At 35.6% G+C, this 18,697-nt stretch overlaps 2 protein-coding genes across 3 annotated transcripts; one reads left to right on the top strand and one right to left on the bottom strand.

Annotated features, from left to right (window-relative positions):
- Positions 1-911: 911 nt before the first annotated feature.
- Positions 912-17,182, bottom strand: LOC148193316 (prolycopene isomerase, chloroplastic-like). 2 transcript variants are annotated; one of them, XM_088099775.1, is made up of 13 exons: positions 16,716-17,182; positions 15,971-16,177; positions 15,780-15,879; positions 14,245-14,327; positions 13,853-13,909; positions 12,871-13,023; positions 12,711-12,789; positions 12,434-12,582; positions 12,207-12,341; positions 11,985-12,098; positions 2,216-2,326; positions 2,006-2,114; positions 912-1,323 (listed from the first exon to the last, which is right to left on the bottom strand). In XM_088099775.1, exons 1-13 carry the CDS (start codon positions 17,163-17,165, stop codon positions 1,250-1,252), a joined length of 1,821 nt encoding a protein of 606 aa, XP_087955901.1. In that variant the 5' UTR covers positions 17,166-17,182; the 3' UTR covers positions 912-1,249. The 2 variants fall into 2 exon arrangements, with proteins under 2 accessions (XP_087955901.1, XP_087955902.1); XM_088099776.1 differs by having other exon boundaries at positions 16,712-16,910.
- On the top strand, positions 3,075-6,152 carry LOC148193317 (uncharacterized). Its single transcript, XM_088099777.1, has 3 exons — positions 3,075-3,448; positions 4,590-4,754; positions 5,849-6,152. The coding sequence occupies exons 1-3, from the start codon at positions 3,429-3,431 to the stop codon at positions 6,030-6,032; spliced, it is 369 nt and encodes a 122-aa protein (XP_087955903.1). The 5' UTR covers positions 3,075-3,428; the 3' UTR covers positions 6,033-6,152.
- Positions 17,183-18,697: the final 1,515 nt, after the last annotated feature.

Raw genomic sequence — 18,697 nt, 5'->3', positions numbered from 1 at the left:
GACGTTCGGTTATTCATTTTGTAAGGCCGTTCGTCCAGATTTTTGAAGCCTGGTAGTTAGAAAACTGAACGCTGTATAACTTTGTACGTTCGGTTTTTATTTTGAGCAGCTGTTGTAAATATTAAGACTGCACTGTAATTTCTGTAAATGTGATTAGTTCTGATTAATAGTAATTACTATTTATTGGGATGTTACACATATGGAGACTTTTTACTACATTTTTTATTAAATGAGTTTTTCATATTTAGTAACTTTTATTAATTTAAATTTAAAAATTAAACTTTATAGTTATACATTTCTTTTTTATATTTCTAGAAATAATCATTAGTTGTTTATATTTTTGAGATGTAATTAGACTTTTTTTTAGATAATAAATTTTGAATAAAATTTGTGTAAACCAAGCTAATTTGAGTTTTGATGATTAAAAATAAAAGTAAACTATGCTAAATATTTATACTGAAGTATACATTTTCATTTTATACAAATAGATTAAGATTTTAAACTGGAGATATCAATATACATGATGATGTCTTAACATAAATGTATTTTGAAACCAGAGAATATGCAAAATGTGAAATCGTCACATGCATGAAGACTTCACTTAAAAAAATTAAAGTCCTCATATACTTGGATAGCTGTATTTGCAAAGATATAACTTGAAATTATAGATTTTCGTTGCAAATTTATCGGCATGTTCCTGAAATTATGCAGAAATTGTTCTGATCCTGATAAAAGTTTGATTATTTTATTCAATTCATTAAAAAAAATTCATTAATTTTTTTTTCTTTTTTGTATATTTTCATACATATTTCACTTTATATATATAAACTTGAGGTGTCTTAAGAAAAACTAAAAAATAAAAAATGTGAATAAGTTCTGCATTAAATTTTACTTGGTGGCAGATAAGGTGGTAAAGTTCTAAGGAGTATTATTATTAATAAAGTAAAAAAAAAAATATTTGTATATCATAGACGACTATTACTTAAGAAAATAATCAGTATTAAATGTTACCAATAGTTACTTGAATCACTTAAAATAAATTATTGTCAAAACCATCACATTTGATTTATACATTGTAAGCTTATTTATTTTGCACCCTCCAAATTATTTTTTTCCCAAGCTATGGCACTCCATGGATTGAGTTGCAACTGACACCACCTATCTTCTGTGGCAAACTGCTGAGTCTTGAACATTGAGGAGGAAATCTGCAGTGAAACAATGGTGTGATCAAACAAAAGCTGCCATGTACTCATGCCATTGTTCTTATCCAACCAAGCAACCGAAGCAGCATGGAATCCAACACAGGTGACTTTTTCTCCAGCCCTATTTGAAAGAACAACAAAATAACATAAGTGTAAGAAAAATGAAATGAAATTATATCCACCATTCTCAGCAAGAGCAGTTCACTGTTATATACTATGAGACAAATACATGTTCAATACCATTGGTATTGTCCATGTTGTTCTCAAATTAGAATCAATATTTCACCTCAGTAATATGCATTGATATTTAATAGAATCCTTCATTATGCAACTTATTACAGGAACACTAAATATGTTAAATCCCATATCAACTAGACATAAAATTATTTTATAATATATAAGTAACTGCAAACCTTACTTATAAGTTGGTTTTGCATGAATAAGTTACATTTAAAGTTCAATTTTTAGAGTTATGGATTTATGCATTAGAGTCTATCACATCAACTAAACTAAAGATAAGACCAATTTACATGTTAGATTTAAAATCTACTTTTTAATAATTACAAAGCAGTACTAATATTGCTTCTTATAGAAATACCAACTCTATGCATTTAAAGGAATGCTTACAAATGTTTGCTATTACTACCATTTTGAGGAACAACACAATAGTATTCCTTCACACTATCTGTAAGGGTATACAACAATTTCGGAATGCTTGAACTTTTTGCATATTAGCATTATGTAAGGGTTTGCCAGAATTTGGAGGACTGTTTGCTATTATGTGAAGGAGTGTTTTGGCTTACCAATATCTGCAGCTACTCGGTGAGCACACATAACTCCGGAGAAAGCTACAGCAATAACACCTTGTCCAGGGAAGCAGCTATCACCAACACAATAAAGACCAGCTATGCCCTGCAAGTTTTATATGTTTGTAACTTGCTTTAAGCAGAGCATTGTGAAAGCATAGCAGAATATTTTCTATAACTGAACCAGTTATTCGTTTAAGGACCTACTGTTGTATTAAATGGCATTCCCAATAACCCCTTTGGTGTTCCACGTGGCATTGGGCCGTACGTCCCCTTGTCACGAGCTAGGTATCGCCTGTGTGTCTTTGGTGTCCCTACCTGTAGCAAGGCTTAAGATTTCAGAAAACATACATATAATAAAAAAGCACAAGAACCAAACGCCAAAGAATATCTAAGCATGATAGTTTCCTCCATCTATGCAGATACTTCATATGCTTACATGATAGCAAGAATGTTTACAAGCATAACAAAAAAGAGCCAGATTTAGAAGAGTCTGGTTGGAAAGTGATCCATCCTTGGTCTGTAAAGCTTTCTCTCATCAAGAGGTTGTACTGTGGTCTATTAAAGGTCGTTGGAGGAAATCCATTAAGTTTCGTAGTGGTATTGATTTTACGGTGTCACATATTTTTCGAGAAGAAAGTCGTTGTGCTGATAACCTGGGGGAGTTTAGGCCTGTCAGAGAAATGTTTAAATGGTATATGGTTATGCAAGCTTTTATAAGTTTGGACTTTTGTCATAATAGGTTTCTTTTTCCTATGTATAGAGCTTCTTAGCTTGTGTATAGCTTTATAGCTGGCTTGTTTTCTGTTCATGGGTTTTGGTTGGGTCCCCCCATGAGTTCTTTGTATCTTTCTTTTTGTTTTTAATGATATTTTCATGTGATGACAAATGGTTAGGGTTGGGCAAAATAAACTAATCCGTACTTAACTATAGTTAACTGTACTGTATAATACTAAAAAATACTAATCCATTTTTACTAAAAACTTAAATATACTGTTTTATAGTTTAATTTTTAAAACTGAACTGATCACATTTTTAGTTCAGTTAACTATAAGATAACTGTATCCCTCTCTCCTTTCTAATTATTTCTGAAACGTAACATTGCCTTGCTTTTCTATCCCTCTCTCCTTTCCAATTATTTCTGAAACGTGACCCTGCCTTGGCTGGATGCGGCTTTGACCACCATGATCTTGTTGGCAAAGGAGATCTCCAACGAAAACTCACAGTAATCCTACCGTGACCCAATCGCTGCCCACCGTTGTCGTCGAAAGAGAGCTTCAACGAAAACCCACGGTGACTCTGCCCTAGCCCTACCGTGACGCGCGGCCGCTGCCACCGTGACTCTGTCGACAAAGGAGAGTTCCAACGGTGACCCTGCCTCTCCGTGTTGTCTCTACCTGTCTGTGTTGTCTCTGCCTCTATGTGCTGCCGCCTTACTCTGTATTTTCCTTAAACCTATGATTTATGAAATTTTAATGTTGTGGGGTTTCTTCTTTTCGCCATTTTTATTGTCCCTTTTCATTCTTTGTGCTTATTTTTCTGCTTGATTGATGAATTTAAGGTGTTTATGGTGCTATATAATGTTGGTACTTCTTACTTTATGGATTGTGTCTCTTAACCCTAAGGAAAATAGTAAGACTTCTTTGAATTTTCAACTAGTTATGTGAGACCCTTTTGGATATTACACGTGGTTGTTTGCTACCAAATCATCTCAGTCATCACATAACGATTCCTTCGTTATAATCGTGTTTTTAAGAAGTTTGGTTGAGGCAAGCAGAAGAATCCTCTCGAACCTGCAGATTGGAGTGAAAAACAGGATAGCATGCCAGCTATTATTGTTCATGATTCTAATATTTTAGCTGATGCTTCTTCTTTTAATGATGTTGTGTTAACAATGAATAACTGTTGTTTTCATTTCCTAATGTTTTGAAGCGAAAATCTGGTTGATTCATTTGTCTTCCTATGTTTACTGTCCTCCATTTATTTGATTAATTCTTTCACACAGTTTCACACATTAATTGGATTTAGTATTCATAATTGCTTCTGAATACCTCCACTCAGCGAGGAAGGACGCCTGGAATATGCAAAGTACTTATGAATTGCTTCTGTTAGATTTAGTATTCATAATCTGCCTTCCTGTATAGACCTCGTCTTATGTGCTTGACTATTTATATCACCAAATGGAATTGTTTCTCCTGATTAACTAGTAGATTTACTTTTTGTGTAAATCCCTATTTTAGTCCCTTTAATTCCCGAGGTTATAAGCTCAGGCTACTTCCTACTTTACAAAAGTCACTGCTTTTTATCAAACATTGTGTACTGTAGTACTTAATGTTGGTGGAAAATGATTAAATTGGATGAGACTTGCACGATCAAGATGATTAGTAATCTCACAGTATGCTAGTGACTATCAGTACCTAATTGGGAAAGATTTTGCTGTAGCTAATATGACTAAAGCTTCTGTATTGAAACTGTGTCACATTACTGTTTTTCTTAAAGCTTATGTTTACAATTAGATTGGCTTCTAAGTGTTCAACAAAAGTTAACTTCATGTTTGGAATGATTTTGTTGGGTCTTGCAGATCCCAATATGGTGAGAACGCTACCAAAGTGACTGAAAGAACAAATGAAGTAACTGGTCAATATGCTAATGCCTGTGTTGAGGTCGCAAATGAATTGGGCGTGTGGTATATCAATCTGTGGTCCAAAATGCAAGAAACAGCTAACTGGCAAACGAAATTTTTGAGGTTTGTTACTACCTGGCCTAGAGAAATAGTGACTCTGATATAAGTGTGACTGAGTTTTAGTTAGATCTCAATTGTATTAAGGATTACATTTGACTAAGATTTCTTCATAAATACTTTTAGGTGAAGAAAATAAAAATAAAAGTAAAGTAATTTTTTTCCATAAACTACAATTAATTTATATACAAACTAATTTTAACTAATGGAAAAAAATTGTTCTTATTTTATTCTCTTAGAAGTGCATGTTAAGAAGTTTTTCTTGAAGACCCTAAGTCTAAATATGATAATTTGATTCTGTTATCTTGTTAAAGGCGTCATGAATTTACTTTTTTAGTCTGTTAAGGACATGGTAAACTGCTTTCTTATATTTATGTATGAAAATTGATAGTTACAAAAGAGAAATACACCCCCTTCAATTCCCTCCAAATTGCTTAATGAATAAAATCAACTCCAATATCTTTCTTCAAAATTATGGGAGATTTTACCTGACATTGATGTTTTTGCTGTATAAGGGATGGGTTTAGGGTCAGATTAATTGGAAAAAACTCCACAGACCATGCTTTGGTTTCTTTACAGATGAGAAATATGTTAAATAATTCTATATATAAAACACTAATATGACTGATTCAATTTTACAGATGAGAAAACATACTTGCACAAGTTATGTGAGAGATATTCTTAATCTGGAACACGATTTTTTTCATGTAAAAAACTTAGTGTAAACAGAAGGTTGGTTGATGATTATCTTTGTTAAATTTAAATGAAGGTTCATTTATTACTAGTTTATTACGTCTTGTGTATGAGCCGAAAATATCATGGTTTTATGAAATGATATTTTCATATCTGGCATATGAACAGCATGGCCTTTTGCATTTGCAAGCCTGCTTGTTTATTTGAAGCATCCCGTTTTGAAGTGGCTAGCAAAATTAATGTTGCTTTTGATGTATATGATGTGAAGTTTCTACTGAATTTATAACAATGTTCGGCAGAAAATCTGGTTGTTTACTGCAAAAATAGCAATTCACCTGAACAGATTTCTCATGAAGTTTTAAGTTGTGTGTTTTTCTGATAATTTCTGTTTGCTTAAACTTTAACAGGACTTGTGAAATCTGTCATTCTGTTGCTCGGAATGTTTATGGAGGAAACGAGGATTCGACAGAGCATGTTAGCGACGGTAACAATGGTACTACAGCAGCAGCCACAGTCTCCACAACTGCTCCTTCTACAGAACCTCAAAGATTTTGGCAAAACAGTTTACTGAACTGTATTGGAGTTAACTGAACTAAAAACTAGTTCAGTTCAGTTTTTTTGAACTATTTTTTAGTTCAGTTCAGTTTTTTTAAACTATTTTATAGTTAATTGTAATGGATTTATAGTGCAGTGCAAATAGTGCAGTTTACCCACCCCTACAAATGGTATATGTCCTAGGGGTTAGCCTAGCTGAGATGCCAAAGATCATAGTAATGCTGATAGATACTAGAAATAAGGAAGCACACAATAGCTGAATAGTCACTTTATTATCAAAGAAAAACAGAGTGCATATCCCAGAAAGAGAATACAGATCTGTAACAGCACAAAAAAGGTATTTCTAGACAGTTAGAGAGTGTCTAGTCTCTCCCGATTCCCAGCCAATTCCAGCCCCCCCTTCTCCCCACTCTCTTTCCACTCCTTATACCCCAAACAACATAATCACTCATTTCCTACTGTGCCAGCTCAGCAGTTTGTTATATAGAAAGATTCTTCTCATTCTCTCTCTGACCATTTTGATCCCCTACTTTGCCCTTCCTTCTTTGTCTAACATACACCTTAGATATTTTGGGTTTGGGCCTAACTATTTCCGGGTTCCTATCAACACTCCCCTCCACAAGATGCACCTTGTCCTCAAGGTGGAAATCAGGAAAATGCTCCTTGATTATAGATAAAGCTTCCCACGAATTTTCAAAATCTGGTAAATCTTTCCACCTAATAAGAATTTCGAGATCCCCTTGTTGATTCCTTCTAACAGCAAGTGCTTCTGCTGGTTGAACCTTCAATTCCCAATCATCTGCTAAAAATAAGGGTAATGGTTGGCTAGTAATTGTTGCAGCAATGGATTTCTTAAGTGCAGAAACATGGAAAACTGGATGCACTTTGCTTCCTGAAGGTAGTTGCAGTTTATAGGCAGCAGGACTAAACTTCTCCACAATTTCATAAGGCCCATAATATCTCGGACTTAACTTTTGATTGACCTTTTTAGCCAAGCTTTTTAACTTATAAGGCTGTATCTTCAAATATACTACATCTCCAACTTCAAATTCCACCTCCCGTCGATGCTTGTTGGCTTGCTTGCACATTCTGTTTTGGGCCTGGACAAGATGCTCTTTTAACTCATCCAACATATGATTCCTATCTGCCATCAGCCTATTGACTTCCTCCACGGAAGACTGTGTCATATCTCCTCTAATTAATACTGGAGGTTCTCTCCCATATAAAGCCTTAAAGGGAGTCATTTTGGTAGATGAGTTATAGTTAGTGTTGTACCAAAACTCTGCCCAGCTAATCCATTTAGGCCACTGTTTAGGCTTAGTCCCAGTGAGACACCGAAGGTAAGTCTCCAAACAGCGATTCACCACTTCAGTTTGCCCGTCCGTTTGAGGGTGATAGGCAGAACTGAATTTCAGCTTAGTGCCAGCCATTTTAAATAGTTCTGTCCAAAAATGACTGATAAAAACTCTATCTCGGTCAGACACAATTGAGGAGGGAAACCCATGCAACCTAACAATATCTTTGATGAAAATTTCAGCAATGTCCTTAGCAGTGTAAGGATGGGCAATAGCTATGAAATGAGCATATTTTGTTAACCTGTCCACGACCACAAAAATGGTGTCAACCCCTTGGGTTTTAGGCAATCCTCCTATAAAATCCATCGAAATGTCAGACCAAGTGTGAGTAGGTATTGGCAAAGGTTGTAACAGCCCACCTGGGTTCAAGGCTTGATACTTATTTTGTTGACAAACTGCACAACTCAACACATACTGTTGTATTTCTTTCTTCATACATTCCCAAAATATTAATCCCGAAATTCTCTTATATGTTCTGAAAAATCCAGAATGCCCACCCAACGCTGAATCATGAAATTCCTTGAGTATTAGAGGAATTTTAGAAGAATTCTTTGGTAGTACCATTCGTCCTTTGTAATATAATCTTCCTTTTATTAATTGAAACCCCGGATGTGCATCCTGTTGTTTCAATAAATCCTGGATGATCCCCCTTAATCGAGCATTAGCTTGAATTTCATCTTCCAACCCCTCCCATTCATTGAATTGTACCGTGGAAAGTGCAGAATATTGTAGCTTCCTAGAAAGGGCATCTGCTGCCCTATTTTCACAACCAGGTTTGTACCTTATTTCAAAGTCAAAACCCATTAATTTTGAAATCCACTTTTGCTGCTCCTCCCCCATAATCCTCTGGTCAGCCAAAAATCTCAGACTTTTCTGATCCGTGTGCACCACAAAATGGCTACCCATCAAATAATGCCTCCATTTCTGAACAGCCAACACTATAGCCATTAATTCTCTCTCATAAACAGACTTACGTTGAGCTCTATCAGACAATGATTGACTCATGTAAGCTATGGGTCTGCCTTCCTGCATAAGCACTGCTCCTACTCCCTTTCCAGAGGCATCTGTCTCTATTACAAAAGGTTTCTCAAAATCTGGAACACCTAAGACAGGTAAAGTGGTCATTGAATCCTTGAGCTGTTCGAAAGCTTGTTGAGCATCATTTCCCCACTTGAAATTGTCCTTCTTGAGCGACTGTGTGAGTGGCCAAGCAATCTTGCCATAATTTTTAACAAAACGCCTATAATATCCCGTGAGCCCTAAAAATCCTCTCAACCCTTTTAAATCCTTCGGAACTGGCCAATTTATCATTTCATTCACCTTGTCTGGGTCTGCGGAAACTCCTTTTCCCGAAATCAAATGTCCCAAATATCTCAACTGTTGCTGCCCAAAATTACATTTCTTAGAATTTGCAAATAAATTATTTTCCCGCAACAATTGGAGCACCAATTTGAGGTGTTTTTTATGGCTTCCCTCATCCGGACTATAGATTAGAATGTCATCGAAGAATACCAACACAAACTTCCTTAGATATGGTTTTAAGACCCTGTTCATAAGAGCTTGAAAGGTAGAAGGAGCATTTGTTAACCCAAATGGCATGACCAAGAATTCATAGTGCCCTTCATGTGTCCTAAAAGCTGTCTTAGGAATGTCTTCTTCCCTCATTCGAATCTGGTGGTAACCAGATTTTAAGTCCAGTTTGGAAAATAGTACAGCCGATCCTACTTCATCCAATAATTCATCAATTACAGGGATAGGAAATTTATCAGGTATTGTCAACTTATTAAGTGCTCTATAATCCACGCAAAATCTCCAACCACCATCTTTTTTTCTTACAAGAATAACAGGACTAGAGTAAGGGCTAGTACTAGTCCTAATAATCCCTGCATGCATCATCTCACCTACTATCTTTTCAATCTCATTCTTCTGATAATAGGGATATCTATAAGGTCTGATATTTGGTATTTGAGCACCTTCTTTGAGATTGATTGCATGATCATGCTCTCTCCTTGGCGGTAGCCCTTGTGGGTCTTGAAAAATGTCCTTATACTCCTCTAGGACAGCCTTCATCTCATCAGATAATATTTGTTGATTTTCCTTTGTATCCTCCAACTGCTGATATGCAATATAGTAGCCCACTCCTTCATCTTGTAAGGCTTTAATCATGCTCTTCCAGGATGCTTGCGCCTTGCTTAGGGAAGGGTCTCCCTTTAACACCTTCTTGCCTCCTTCATCTCCCCATTTAATGATCATGTTTCGAAAATTAGCTTCAATGTCACCAAGATCCGCCAACCAGTCCATACCTAATACCACCTCAGTTCCACCCAAATTAAACAGAAAAAAATCTTGTTTAATTTTGACTCCCTGCACCTCAAGATCAACTCCTCTACACAGTCCTCTACCCTTCACCTTTTCACCTGTTCCTACCTCCACAGTATAAGTAGGGGTATTCTCCACTGGAATATCCAACTCATCTACTAATTTTCTAGAAAGGAAGCTGCTGGTTGCTCCACAATCCACCAATATCAGCACTCGTCTTTGGCCAATAGTTCCCCAAATCTTAAAAGATTTGTGAGAGGTCAGCCCCACTTTACTTTTCAAAGACAATTGAAGTGTCTTGTGCTCCAACTCTGCTTTTTCTTCCCCTTCCTCCTCCTCATCCTCCGATTCTTCCTCTCCACGTTCTTCCATCAAAACCAACTGATAATGCTTCAGCTTGCATTCATGTTCAGGTCCCCATTTCTCCCCACATTTAAAACACAGCCCCTTTTTACTCCGTTCTTGCAACTCAGCTTGCGAAAGCCTTCTGCCCATAGTGATTTGTTTTTCTCCACTGGGCCCATTTTGTGGTTTGGGCTCCGTTGTACCCGCACTTCCAAAATTGGGCTTCTTAGCATTCAATTTATTCTTCATAAAATCTACTGTTGCATTATACGATCTACCCATCTTAGTCACCATTGGAGAAATCTCCTTCTCACCCATGCTTACTTTCTCACCCGAGCCTAACACCCTTTTCTTCAAAGCCCAATTCTTCTCTTCCAACAATAAGGCCCGATCCATGAGTTCTGATAACGATTCTATGTTGTACAGCTTCAGTTCGGCTTGCAATTCGACATGGAGTCCGTTTAGAAAAATTCCTTTTAACATCACCCGGTCCGCTTTCTTCAATGGAGCTGAAATCATCTCAAATTTTTCCCTATACTCCATTACTGTCCCAGTTTGCTTAATGCTCAACAATGGCCCAAAAGGATTCTGCACTAAGTCCGGTTGAAATCTCCGAATCACTGCCTCCTTGAACTGGACCCAGCTTGGTGAAGGTGTTTGTTCCTCCCACCAATGGTACCAATTCAATGCCCGGTCCTCTAATGCTACTAACACCGCACCCATCTTTTCAGAGTCATCCATATCGTTCACCTTGAAGTAGCGTTCAACTCTGGTAATCCATCCATAAGCATCATCACCAGCAAATATAGGAACCTCCAATTTTCGCCCTCTGTAATCCCCTTTCGGTGGTCGACTCCCTCTCCGCGAATCGCGAGTTCTAGAATAGGGTTCAGAAACTCGTGATGAAATAGCTCGACTACCTTGACTCTCCCCCTCCGCGTGACGTCTCGGAGAACGTCGTTATCGTGATCGACCCCTTGTGTCTCCGCGATTTTTCTCCTTCAATAGCTGTTTGATTTCGTCCATTTGAATTTGACTCTCATGCTTCCATTCAAGCATACTTTTCTCTAGATTTTCAATCCTCGACTCCATTGTTGTTCTTGTAATAACCATCCAGACCCCAAGAAGCGCGGGCTCTGAATACCAATTGATAGATACTAGAAATAAGGAAGCACACAATAGCTGAATAGTCACTTTATTATCAAAGAAAAACAGAGTGCATATCCCAGAAAGAGAATACAGATCTGTAACAGCACAAAAAAGGTATTTCTAGACAGTTAGAGAGTGTCTAGTCTCTCCCGATTCCCAGCCAATTCCAGCCCCCCCTTCTCCCCACTCTCTTTCCACTCCTTATACCCCAAACAACATAATCACTCATTTCCTACTGTGCCAGCTCAGCAGTTTGTTATATAGAAAGATTCTTCTCATTCTCTCTCTGACCATTTTGATCCCCTACTTTGCCCTTCCTTCTTTGTCTAACATACACCTTAGATATTTTGGGTTTGGGCCTAACTATTTCCGGGTTCCTATCAAATGCCTAGCAAGAGTTTTATATAAAAAAAAGGATCTGTCAGGCAGCATTATCCTGAAAGGTAATTGGGGTTTGGATCTTTCAAAAACAAATGTAGTTATACAAACATTTATGTCTAATTATCACCTTTAGCATGATAGAATTTAGGTCCACAAGCAGTCAAATAGACAATAGTTAGTTCTTCTCAAATATTAACACCAGATTTTTCTTTGTCAACAGGAAAATAGCATTACTCAAAGGCTATTATCTGGAGAGATTGGCAAGCCAAAGTAACACAATGCAAGATTTACCAAATAACTGGTAAATGTGGTATTGGACTAATGAAGAGATAAGTAAAATACAATCAAATCTCCTAGATTTATATTTAATTGATTTTCAAACAATAGGAAATCACAGAAATACCATTCAGTATATAAGGTCTGAGGTTATAACCAATACCTCGATAAAATCGATGGATGATCTAAGACCTGGAAACAATTTATTCTCTAATCTGCTTATGATTTCATCGGCTACAAGCTGCTTCTTTGCCTCGTATTCTACTCTTGAGAGACCCTGGTACAGAAAACAGTGACACTAGATATTTTAAGACAAAAACAGATTCTGAAGTCACACAAGCATGCAATGTGAAAGTTTTGAACTTTGTTTATCAGTATTGCCTACCTCCCAGTCCCCCATGGAAGAAGTTGTGAATATATGAAGGATATGGCGACCTTCGGGAGCCAATGATGAATCAAGAACAGTTGGTATACTTAAAAAGATACTTCCATATGAATCCTCTAATTCGGACCAGTTGCTCTAGAGAAGAACCAATGAAATGCATTAAGCTAATATTCATTTTAAGGTACAAGGACTATTAAGAAATTTTAAGTTGAGCAAACTTCAACTACCTCAAGGACAAAATGGTGACAGTCTGTATCTGGTGGTAAAATCTCTGCTTTAACCCCCATGTGAATTGAAAGAAAAGATGGAGCTTTAACATAAACTTTCTGGAAGTTCTCTTCTTCTTTTGGTAGTGGAACACCCTTCAGCAACTTTCCTACAGTGTAACATTATGTGATTTAACTAACTAAGAACTGACGAGGGCAGAGAAACATCACGGAGATTATCAGTAAAATATTCACACAAAATATCTTATAAGAATTCAAATTTGAATTTGAAACCAACCAAATGTATCCCATCTAGTAGCATTTGATATTATGGTTTTGGCAAAGAACTCTCTCCCATCAGCAAGCCTCACACCTACCTGCAAAAAGCATAGTCAGTTCTTGAAGAAAAAATGCGTCTTTCCAAAATGTCATTGTTTCTATTATGAAGTCTCACTTACAGCTTTGCCCTGCTCAATTATAATACCAGTGACATTTGCTTTGTAAACTATCTCACTACCCTGATCAACAAGACCTTTTGCTAAGGACTTTGCAATCCCACCGACACCCCCAAGAGGGTAGTTGATCCCACCAAAGTGTCTGTCACATAGAACCTGGAGGGAAAAAAAGAGTCAGGCCATGCAGGAAATATAGAGCATTTGAGGCCAAGGTGAACTATATAGTACTGCCACCATATTTGAAATAAGTACTTTTATTTTTCACTGTTTTGACTGGCATAACATGAATGTCTAACTCAAATATTGTTTAGCAGTCTCCCTGACAGTTCCTCAAGAGGTTGGTATGATTAGTCCCTGAACATGTGGTGAATTTTGGCTTATTCTTAAAAAAGAAATTGTTGCTTTTGGTCCCTTATAACTTTTAAAAGTCATGAACAGAGTCCATTTGCTATCTATTGATTTGCTATCTATCATAATACAGAATGCATCTAAGTGGTTGTTGACAATAAGATGCATGTCATGTCAAGTCATCACCAAAATAATTGTAAGGACTGTTTTCTAAAGTTAAATGAATTGTACGGACCAAATCTAACAACAAAAAATTGGATTAAAACCAATATTCACTACATCTTTAAGGATTAAAAACATATTTAACCCTTTCATCATTTTAAAATCAGTTACGAGTTAGAAAAATAACAGGTCTAACAAACATGACTGATTCTTCATATTAATGGAAGGATGACCTTTACATTTTAAAATTACACACTTAACATTCAAATAAAAAAGATACTGAAATATTTGTATGTTATTAGGACTAAAAGCAGTCAATGTTGGGTCAAATTCCTGCTAGTTCTATTTTTTGCAATCTAATCCTCCATTCATTACAAGCAGAAGCTATGAATGCAAGCATGAAACCTCCTCTCCTAGACAATTTAATAAATGTAATACAAAAATTTAATGAACTGAAAGAATGAAAAAAGGTTACCATGCTAGCATTGATCATTGGTGTCTGTATAGCGTTGACTGTGCTCACTATAAAACACTGCAACAGCATGGATATAAATTACCAATCACGTACCAACAATTGAATAATTAATCAAAGTGTAAATGAGTAGTAACATGACTGCTATCTCAATTGAAAATAGGTTGGACAAAGATACAAAACATGTGGCACAGTTTGCTTAAGACTCAAATGCTATGATGGGACCCACGACAATTGTCCTCAACCTCTTCTATGAGATCCACTAGAATGGATTCCACACTTATTTAGTACATGTTGTCTCTCTTAACACATTGCACTGAGTAACTATTCAAGACACATTTTCCTTAATAAATTCATGAAACTTCAAGCTGAATCAAATAAGTAATCACAGCTACCTCTGCGTCTATGAAAGACAACAAGCTTGGATCTTTAATGTACTTCCGAGCTATGGCTCCAGCATTTTGAGGCAAATAATAGGCTGTCAAAAGATATGTTAAGAAGGTTAATGCCGAAAACATATGAAAAAACTGATAAAAAGCACAAATATGGAGGGAGCTGCAAATGGGTCTTCAATAGCAACCCCTATCAGTTATGTACTATGTACTGTTATTAGGAAATAGGCATGTAATGCTTATTGGTTAACAGAGATAGTCTACCACAAGAATGTTGTAATACACACACTGTTAGAACTATAGAGACAGAACGGGTTTGGAAGGTGTATTATACGAAGAATTTATTTAAGAAGAAATGATTTGTGTGGGTTAGTGGGATACATAAGAGTGTGGCAGTTAGTGGATGTGTGTTTCGGTGCCTTTCTATTGTTGGCTGAGGGGTCTATTTATTAAGACCAACCTCACTGAGTGGGGGCATTGAGTGTTTTTTGATTTAGGCTGACAGTGAGATCATTGTGGGAAAGGAGCAAACCTCCTTTGTAAACTTTCAAGGTTCTTCTATTACATTTAGTTCACCAACCTTGAGTTGGTGCATTTTCTGTATTTTCTTCTCTTTTTTCTCTGGTTTCCACGAAAGGAAGTTATCACACACACGCCAAGAATGATCGTGGTTCATCACATCCTTTGCTCTAATCTTCTTGACATAGCAAAAGTTTATCAGAAGCTCACATTGATTGAAATCTTCATATAGAATTTTTCATATATACACTATCACAACTTTGGTATTGCAATAATTGATGCATTTCAAAGATTTGAGCAAATTAATCACAAATGCTGAGACCCCCCTTAGGAATTAGGAGATCAATATAGGTTTTCTAAAATGCTTGCGTTAGAGAAATTAGTTAAGATAGTTAGAGTGAGTCACTTGAGGCGTTAGTTAGATATATATATATAGGAAAGAAGGAGAGGAGAGGGGAAGGAAGTGAATTTTGTAGATTGAGCTTCAGCTCTTTGTGAAGGGGAAACCCTCGGAGTGCTCTCCTATTTTTGTTCTTTTCAGTCTATTAAATAAAAAAACCTTTCTTTTCTTTCTCTTTTCAATTCTTGGTTCCTAACAGTTTGTTTGGTTCAAATTCTCCACCCAGCAAAAAGAACCAGACTATGTACATGAGATGTGATTCTCTAGGTCTAGGGTTCCACTACTTGGAAGATAAAAAACTAATTGGATTGCATAAGCATGTCTTACTCAAATCTTGCTCTGATCTTCATGGTTAGGGTAAAATTTGTTGAGTTAACTAGTTATATGCAGTGGAATTAAGCAACAAACTGCAGAGTTGAGTGATGTATTTGTTCACTTTTTCACCCTTTGCTTCCCTCAACAATTCTTTTAACTCATAAGTTAAAACATACATTCTCCAATCTACCAAAATACAGAAAAGATAAACCAAGTGGAACTAAAAAACAATATTACCTTTGGAATTATAGTTAAGAGTTAAAATTTGTGGCCTTACAGTTTAAAATAAACATGATGAAAGTACCTAGTGTCAAGCATTCCAGGGGCTTCTGAAAAAACTGTCCAAAAAGGTAGAGTGGCTCTTCCAGTGACTTCAACTCCAAGGAATTCAGCGCATTGAAAATCTAGCCATAACACAAAAGCTCTTAAAAGGTAAACTTCAAGGAGAGGCAAAAATGCCTTAAGGGGGCTGCAATCACCTCAATTTAGACAAACCTTCCAGCATTCACTGTAGAATTTAAGAATACCCTCCTTTTCATGCGGAAAGTAACTGGTCAGTTCATCAATGAATTTATCATATTCTTTGTGCACTCGAACAGAAAGGTTATTTGGTAGATGGAAATGAACAGTTGTTGGATCAGGTACTACTTGCATCTGACAACCGACTGCCTCCAACGCTTGTGTTATCAAATTGAGATTACCCTACACAAATTTAAGGCACATGGTGTTCATGATCCTAGGAAGCATACCATTCAACATAAAGAACAATTAGAAGTGTTCGAATCTACTACTGGCTGCTAAGGTATTATTAGAAGATGAGCAAATTACATTTATTTGGAGCTTAATTGATCAAAAGTCAAGCTTCACATAATGAACCAAATCTTTCTTAATATTAAACTAACCAAAAGAGCAAACTAGACGCAATCATTTTGTTCATGAACACCAGGCACCAGCTAAGCACAATAACACTGATGGCAACACAAAATAGAGTGTTGTTTACAAATAAATGTCTCCAAAAAAAATAAAAAAATAAAAAATCGAATGCATTGCAACCAGAGTGAAACAGAAAGTCCCTCTCACAAGCAAAGCATCCATATTCCTTCAGCGTAACATTTAGCTCATGAGCTCACCCCTAAAGTTTCTATACCATCCACATTTCATCGCATCAATAATGAAATTAAAGTAAATGATTACACACAAAAAATGGCATGCACCCAAATTAAATAAATAAATAACTGACCTTATCACTGAAACCAAACATGACAGAAGAGCCCACATCAAAAGTATAGCCATCCCTCTGGTAAAATCCAGAGCTTCCACCAGGAATCACATACTTCTCTAAAACCAAAACTCTGGCACCCTTCACTGCCAACTGTGTTCCTGCAACCAACCCTCCAATCCCAGACCCTATAACAATTGCATCAAACTCTTCACCCTTACCCTTCACTCCTCTCTCTGCCACTTCTTCCACATTCAGAGTTGACTTTGAGCACACCACGGACACCCTTTTTCTTCTGAGAGCATTTGAGCAGAACCCAGATGGAAATTCACTCCCTGCATGGTTTCCAGAAGCAAAAGATTGAAACTTTGGCAGAAAGTTTGAACTTTGAGAAGCAGCCCCTGTTGGGAAACGATGAGAAGTGTGGGAAAAGGGGTGACGACAAAGAGAGAGGAAAGGGGAAGTGGTCATGATTAGAAGGAGGAGAAGGTTGTGGTCCGGTGGAAAGTGGAAGTGCGACAAACTGGCATTTGCTTTGGCATGGATGCTGGTAATGTTTTGTAATGGTGTTAATATGTGTGGATTCCACTCACATGTAAATTTGATTCCTGCCGAACACACACAATGTTTGGTTTGTCATTAGTTTATTAGTTTATCCAAAAACTGACAAATTATTAAATTTAATTAATTGAAATGAGAAAAAATCATTAAATTGTTATAAATATTTAATTTAATAAGTGCATGTGTGAATATTCATTATACATTATCACAGTTTATATTTACATTTAATATTATTGAATTATGTGTAATGGTGCACTTATTTTACGTAATTTATAACTAAATAAAGAACTTAAATATATAATTGGTTCCTATCATTTAAATATTTTACATTTTTTCTTAGCTTATTTATTTATTGTGACATGTTTAGGCTTTTAAAAAATTCATTATTGATGTCTGCTTCATACTTCTAAAATATTTTAAATTTAACAGCTTATTATTTAATAATTTTAGCCTAATTTATTTCATATATTTAAGTTTATGATTTATTTTGGTTTATATTGTTTTAATCAATTAAGTTTTAATATTTATTAAATAATTTATTTTAGTTCTTTTATTAAATTAGCCCTAATGTGGTTTAGAAAATGTCATATTTCATTGCACTTTTCTTTGATTTTTTTAGTTTTATTTTTTTTTTTGTTGGTTTTCTTTTCTTTGGTGATTATTTTTGCCTCTTCTCCTTTCCTTATCATTCAAATCCCCTCTTCTCCCCTTTCTTATGTCAATCCATCCCTCTTATTTATTTATTTATTTATTTTATTGGTTGCGCTTCCCATGAACTTGGTACCAAGAAATACACTTGAGGAAAATTGACACCATTCGAAGTTAAGGTTAAGGGAGAAATACACTCGAGTGAGTGAAAAATCAACAAGTGAAAAGAGAAGGTGGGACTGTAACACCCAATTTAATAAAAAGCATTACATAATTAATAAAAAAAATCAAAAATTAACCTATAAGTATATAAAATGTATTTACAAATTCTTCTTAAAGAAAATAAAAATTAATTTTTTGAAAGATAATTAATACTTCATGAGAATTTATACAATATAAAAATTATATATCTGAATAATAATAATTATTTTTCATAATAAGTTAAGGTAAATTTTTAATTATCATAATCAACCAATCACATATACAAGAATTAAATATCTAAACTTGTTTTTACTAGTATATACATGAAACTACAGTTTACTAACTCTCAAGACTTAGATATTTTATTCTATTTTTAAAAGATACATATGTATTGAGTGAATTTAGAGATTTTACATTTATAATTAATAAATTTTTTAAAATTATCACCTATGCTTTACTTCAAGTATTCTCATCAATCACCCAGTTTGACAACATTAGAACTCAAGTTCCGGTTGTAATGTCAAATTTTCATAGAGGGTTAAGACAATCCTAAACCTAAGTTTGCAATGTTGGGTTAGTTCAAATAAATTGGT

The sequence above is a fragment of the Vigna umbellata genome, chromosome 9 (assembly GCF_029865625.1).
Source record: "Vigna umbellata cultivar VRB3 chromosome 9, Vumbellata_1.0, whole genome shotgun sequence".
In the NCBI taxonomy this organism is placed as follows: Eukaryota; Viridiplantae; Streptophyta; class Magnoliopsida; order Fabales; family Fabaceae; genus Vigna; species Vigna umbellata.
The sequence above is the reverse complement of the archived record's forward strand: the minus strand, read 5'-3'. Positions and strand labels throughout refer to the sequence as shown.

Bases quoted from the DNA above. Each gene is read 5' to 3' on its own strand.
- LOC148193317 (XM_088099777.1), top strand. From the start codon at position 3,429: ATGTGCTGCCGCCTTACTCT. The intron at 3,449-4,589 runs GTATTTTCCTTA...TGGGTCTTGCAG, and splicing joins ATGTGCTGCCGCCTTACTCT to ATCCCAATATGGTGAGAACG. The intron at 4,755-5,848 runs GTTTGTTACTAC...AAACTTTAACAG, and splicing joins TGGCAAACGAAATTTTTGAG to GACTTGTGAAATCTGTCATT.
- LOC148193316 (XM_088099775.1), bottom strand. From the start codon at position 17,165: ATGACCACTTCCCCTTTCCTCTCTCTTTGTCGTCACCCCTTTTCCCAC. The intron at 14,328-15,779 runs GTACTTTCATCA...ATCTTTTGACAG, and splicing joins CCTGGAATGCTTGACACTAG to CCTATTATTTGCCTCAAAAT. The intron at 12,583-12,710 runs GTTGGTTTCAAA...GTTACACTGTAG, and splicing joins TACTAGATGGGATACATTTG to GAAAGTTGCTGAAGGGTGTT.